Source organism: Dipodomys ordii, unplaced genomic scaffold (assembly GCF_000151885.1).
Source record: "Dipodomys ordii isolate 6190 unplaced genomic scaffold, Dord_2.0 Scaffold192, whole genome shotgun sequence".
Lineage (NCBI taxonomy): Eukaryota > Metazoa > Chordata > Mammalia > Rodentia > Heteromyidae > Dipodomys > Dipodomys ordii.
Window position 1 is genome coordinate 3,319,689 of NW_012267408.1, and position 6,424 is coordinate 3,326,112.

Genomic DNA, 6,424 nt, shown 5'->3' on the forward strand with positions numbered 1-6,424 from the left:
TCCAACCTTAGTAAGATAGATCACAGGCTACCTTGTCTAGAGGCAGATAAATCTTCAGCCTTAGATGTATGTATGCTTTACAGGAAGCACACAAGATCTCCTGAATTATGAGGGGAACTGTTATCATATTGCCAGCATCAGGAATTACCACAAGTCAACCTTGGGCTGCAGGCCTAAGAACATTCTAACCTAGGAGCCAAATTATGTGTCCCTTAGTTCCACATGCCTAACGCAAGCTCCTTTTCCCTGAAAGCCACTGATCTTCCTAAATTCCTGTTAGGAGAAAAGCGATTTATAAATTGAATCTCTAATTGTCCCAATTCCAGACAGTGAAAAGAATTTAGACCACAATAGGGCAATTCCCCAAACCTGTAAAACTAGTCATGGAACTAGAAGTGTAGAAAATTTGGTAACTAAAGATGTTGCTTCCCAACTGCCTCAGTAGGGGCTGGGAAGGTGGCTCAGTGGTAGAGCTCTTGCCTTGCATGCCTGAGGCCCTGGGTTCGATTCCTCAGCACCACATAAGCAAAAAGAAAAAAGCCGGAAGTGGCGTTGTGGCTCAAGTGGTAGAGCGCTAGCCTTGAGCTGAAGAGCTGAGGGACAGTGCCCAGACCCAGAGTTCAGGCCCCACAACCGGACCAGAAAAAAAAAAAAAGAACCCCAACTGCCTCAGTATCAAAATAAAACATTACACTAAGTCAAAACAGAAGGAAGCAAAAGCCACTAGATAGCAGGATTATGCCTCAGCAAAGCAAAGGCTTAGCAGCATAATGTAGTTTGGGGATGATGCTTGATTTCTGGGGATATAGCGTGACCGGTAGGCAGGACTCAGTGTTTAGTAATGGTATACAGGAGAGAAACGCTGGTTCTAAGGGAGAGATTGTCTGGAGAATCTAGGACCCTAGTTCCCTACCCAATGCACAGAGCAGAGCAGAGCATACAAGTGTTTCTAGGCAATGAGAATGCTTGAAGCACTATTCAAAAACATTCACACAAGGCAAAGAGCAAATACCGGATGGGTGAGCAATCAAAGCAGGAACATAGGCAGGAGTTCAGGTCCAGAGGTCTTTGTCCTCCACGCTATGGAATTTGTCCATGTGATTTCCTTTGAACAATGGGAAGTCAAATTTATGACTTAGTGTTCACTTTGGTAATGGATTAAAGAATAGATTGCATGAGATCAGTTCAATGACTATGGCTGAAAGCTCAGGAGATTGAACACTTTGTTCCCAGGGATGCATTAGGAGTTTATATGCTTAGTGTATGATAGTTCTAACCTAAGAAAGTTCATTAGCAAAAGGACTATTTTCATTAAAGCTCTGTTTGGAGTTCAGGAGGATAGTGTTTTAAACACCCCAACTACATAATCATTCTTTCTTCCTACTTTTCCTCATTCAGCATCACCTTGCACTTCAAAATCTCTTGTCCAGCTTCACCTGCTTTCAGCTATCCACGGAACCCTGTCTTCATGGTGCCACAGGTGAAGATAGAAATGGAATCTGATTACGACTTCACAGACATAGATGACTATGGAAGAGAAGCCAACGGTGAAACCACCCTGTAGGACCACACAGCCTCTCCCAGGCTGGGGACAGGGTGAGATGTGTTAGTCTTCATTGTGGGAGTCTGGGCCAAACTCTTAACTTCTTGGTGCCTGTTTCCTTATGGGTCCTCCTGCCTGATAGAAAATTGAAGATCATTCAGTGAAGAGTTCTACTTCAATACTTAGCTGTTTCCTTCCCTCCTGTAGTTAAATACCTAATATAGATCATTCCTTCTTCTATAATGTGGTCCAGATAAGTTATATTTCTTTTGAAATGAATGTCTCCCCAAACCCTAAGATAAATGGGCAATAGTCCATTTATATCTAAAACAAACACCAATTACATTTTTAAAGGTTATGTTTAAATCTAGATTGAGAGAACTTTAGTCAGTTAATGAATTAATGTAGAACTATGCATCTGACTAAACAGTGCTCACTAAAGTGAAATCTCAACCATGTTAGATCAACAAAAGACCCTTTAAATTTATACCACTGGCTTTTCACACTTGGAATCAAAGTGTGATTTGGATAGGTCCTTCCTTTAGTTTTTCCATGGCTGATTCCCAAAGTCAAACTTCCATTCACATAAACATCTTATGTTAGACAACTAATATTTTGGAAGATTATAACTTTGTAATGTTAAGCTAGTAGTTTAAAATTAATGATTTAAACTATTTGGGTAAATTATGCTAAACTGGCTATTAATGAAGCAAACTTTTTCCTGGGAAACTTAAGTTTGACATTTTCAATTCCACATTTAATAAGCACCAACAATGTCTACATTAATTGTACATCTACAAAGAGGCTGACATTTTCTTTCTCAAAAACAAATAGGGGCTGGGAATGTGGCTTAATGGTGGAGTGCTTGCTTAGCATTCATGAAGCCCTGGTGATTCCTCAGTACCACATAAACAGAAAAAAACAGAAGTGGCACTGTGGCTCAAGTGGTAGAGCAGAAGCAGCTCAAGGACAGAGCCCAGGTCCCGAGTTCAAGCCCCAGGACTGGCCAAAAGCAAACAAACAAAAACAACTATAGATTTGAATTGAGTAAATCACCTTGGTTAGTTCCTACATTTATTCAAGATGACAAATGCAGGTACTTTTTTATTCATTCATTTTTTTAAAGACAAATGGCACTAGATCACTAATACCTTGAATGCCAGCACATCTTCAGAGCCTAGCATAGTGTGTGGGCCATATAAAGTGTTCATTACAGTTAATCTTAACTCCCTCCAAAAGGATACTGCCAAGAGGTATAGACCTCTACCACTCCTGATAGCAACATTAGCTGTTCACTAATCCACAACCACATCAAACTTAAATTCTTTTTCATTTTACATTCTTCCTTTGTGCCATTGCATCCTTAACATTTCAGCCTGAAAGCCTGGCAGATTTGCAGTAGCACTTCATCCACATTAAACTATAGAAATGTTATGGATTCAGGAGTAAATATGCTTGATTAATCAGACAAGCTGGAAAACTGCAATGTTAGTTTTTTTTGTTGTTGTTGTAAATTGATCCATGTAATTTTTACCTTATATATCGTTTATATTTTGTATGTATACGAAGTTTAATTTCAATAGCTTTCAACACGTTGACATACTGTTGCTTCTCCATGTTGTCAGTACAGTTTTTTCCTTACTTTTAATGTAAGCATGCTTCAATAAAACTTAATCCTGTCTGCTAATCTTACTCCATGTTTATTAATTTAGGTAAGTCAGCAGGCATGGCATATATGGGCCATAATTCACTTACAAAAACCTCCCAGCACTCATAACACTGGCAGAGGTACAATGAAGGAACAGATCAAGCTGACTAGGACAGGAGCTCCTTTTTCCTGAGTGAACAAACTCCAAACAACTCTTTTTGATAGCACACAAGAACCTATCCCTACCTCAAAATAGGCCCAGCAAGAATCTTCCAATCTTAAATCAAACTAATGCTCACAGGATATAACATTTTTCCATTGTGTACACAAGTGGAGAACTCAGCAACAGGAAAACCCGTTGTTGTAATACATAAATTGAATACATGACTTACAAAGCACTTAGAACCTCGTAAGTGAATCTCAGATATTAAGCTTTGGACTTGCTAGCATTACTTATCGGTATATGAAAGGAGTAGGTTGGTTTCTCCCTAGTTACTCAAACAAATTTGTTATGAGTTGGGGGTTACCAAATATAGAAATAACCAGACTGATGTATCCAGGAATAAAAATCATAACTAAGACAGTAAGAAAATAGTATTCTAGAAACTCATTCCACACCAGACAGATGTGTTTTATTAACAAAACAACCCTTTAATCAGAAAGTCTGATTAGATTTGACATTAACTGAAGATCTTGAATATCTTTCAGGAAAGCCCACAGAGTATGTAAAGAAAAGCAGGCAGGTGCTGCTGCATCTTTGGTGGAAAGTAAGTTGCACAGTTATACAAGCTGCCCTAGTGATTATCAAGTCCAAGTTTTTTCCAAAATAAGTTTCAAGATATAACAGAGAAACCACAGAGAAACCTCTAACAATACAAAACTTGAACAACAAAATATAAAGATATAACAAAAGCCAAATACAACAGTACACACAAATAATTTATAAAATAAACCTTTCAGTCCTAGAAAGCTAAAATGGAGAGAGCTCCCAGAAAGATAAAATACATATAAGGGCAACATTTCCCTAATGACTAAGCCACAAAATGACAACTAATTCACATGTAGTTTTCCTTAGCCAATTCAGTTCTTTAGATAAATTGGTTACACTCAGTATTATACAGAAATCAAGGTCATTTTTATCTCCAATAAATCACTATCTCCACTAAATCCTTTTTACCTTCTCCCTAATTTTCACTAGCAACGTTTTTCCTTTGGTTTGAACAGCTGAACTCAAAAGGTTTGGAACCTAAAATGAGTATCAACTCTTATTGGAATAGCACTTAGGAAATGCACTCCTAGAAAAGGCAGATTTTTAACTTAAGAATTTGATAAAGTTAGGCATCCACTCTCAGTGTAACAGCATCTCCAATGTTATCTTCAGGTAAACAGTTTCTCTTGGCTAGATCAGATGATCCAATATGACACCAGAGGGCTTCCTGGTGACATCAAGCACGCGTACACACACCCATTTAAACTTTCAATAAATACAAAGCATCATTTCAGTAGAATAAATTAAACATATTGCATTTCTGTTGGCCTGATTTACTTCTTGGACTGGCTTGGAGTGCTGTTCATGGCATGGGTGACACAGTTAATTGGTGGCAACTCCACGCTCCTTAGACTTCAGCATTTCTAGCTCTTCTGGCCTTAGCACTTTTTTTGCAGCAATAATGGTATTCTTCATGAGCATTGCCACTGTCATGGGACCTACACCCCCAGGGACTGGAGTGATGTAACCAGCTTTCTTCTTGACTTCTGCATAGAAACAAGACAGGCAGCTACAGTTAGGCAAAAGAACGCATCTTTAACATATCATGAATGTATGCAAAGAAAAAAACAGTAACAAACATGCCCCTGAAAAAAATTACATATACATTAATCAAGGGTAATGTTTTGAATTTTTTATTGTGAAAATACTGTACAGAGGGGTTACAATTACATGGGCAAGATAATGAGTACATTTCTTACCAAGCATTGTAGCCTCCTCCTTTGTTTCCCCTTCCCATCCCATCCTCCCCCCCCCCGCCACCCCCAAGGGTAATGTTTTGAAAACAACATGCACTTAGTATACAGTTAGTCAATGAATGTACATTTAATGAGTGGTATAGCTTACCAGCTAATTTTCCCACCATATTAAATACATTTTAAAAAGGAATATATTAAAGTAAAAATCTCCCAAGCAACCAAACAAGTAATTTTTTAATATGTGAAAAGCAAAACGTAAAAAAACATTAAGTCTTTTTTCAATACTCAGGATTGAACTCAGGGCTTCTTACATGCTAGGCAAGCAAGGACTCTACCACTTGAGTCACATCCTGGACCTCTAAAAAGTTTTCTTAATAAGAAAATACTAGGGCTGGGATGGTGGCTCAGTGGTAGAGTGCTTGCCTTGCATGCATGAGGCCCTGGGTTCCATTCCTCAGCATCACATAAGCAGAAAAAGTCAGAAGTAGCACTGTGTCTCAAGTGGTAGAGTGCTAGCCTTGAGCTGAAGAGCTGAGAGACAGCGCCCAGACCTAGCATTCAGGCCCCACAACTGGTTAAAAAAAAAAATAAGAAAGAAAAAGAAAAAAGAAAATACTAGTGGCACTGTGGCTTGCCTTGAGCTGAAGAGCTGAGGGACAGCACCCAGGGCCCAGAGTTCAAGCCTCAGGACCTACCAAAAAAAAAAGGAAATACTTAGAAGCCAGGTGCTGGTGGCTAACATGTGTAATCCTAGTTACTCAGGAGGCTGAGATCTGAGAATCACAGTTCAAAGCCAGCCCAGGTAGGAAAGTACATGAGACTTCTCTCCAATTAACTACTAGAAAACCAAAAGTGGTGCTGTGGCTCAAAGTGCTAAGTGCTAGCCGTGAGCAAAAGCGCTAAGGAACAGTGCCCAGGCCTGGAGTTCAAGCCCCACAATGGACAAAAGGGGGGGGGGGGAGGACTTACTGCGATACCTAAACTTGAGTCTGAAACAGAAAGTTAGTAAGATTATCAGCATAAGTTTTAAGCGTGGCTCAAGTGGTATAATGCTTTTCTAACATGGAGGAAACCTTGAACTCAAACCCAGTACAACCACAAAAAAGAAAAAAAGATTGTCAGCATAAAATTCAGTTAAATATCTTAAGAACTGAAAGGATGGGCTGGGAAGGTGGCTCAGTGGTAGGGTGCTTGCCTTGCATGGATGAAGCCCTGGGTTTGATTCCTCAGCACCACATAAGCAAAAAGAAAAAAAGCCGGAAGTGGCG

General features: G+C 39.3%; 1 protein-coding gene across 1 annotated transcript in view; it reads right to left on the bottom strand.

Annotated features, from left to right (window-relative positions):
* Positions 1–3,806: 3,806 nt before the first annotated feature.
* Mthfd2 (methylenetetrahydrofolate dehydrogenase (NADP+ dependent) 2, methenyltetrahydrofolate cyclohydrolase) overlaps positions 3,807–6,424 on the bottom strand; it is a 30,716-nt gene continuing 28,098 nt past the window's right edge. Inside the window, exon 8 of the mRNA XM_013034643.1 lies at positions 3,807–4,946. Coding sequence (XP_012890097.1) covers positions 4,783–4,946 — 164 coding nt within the window. The 3' untranslated portion in view covers positions 3,807–4,782. The remainder of the gene's footprint in view (positions 4,947–6,424) is intronic.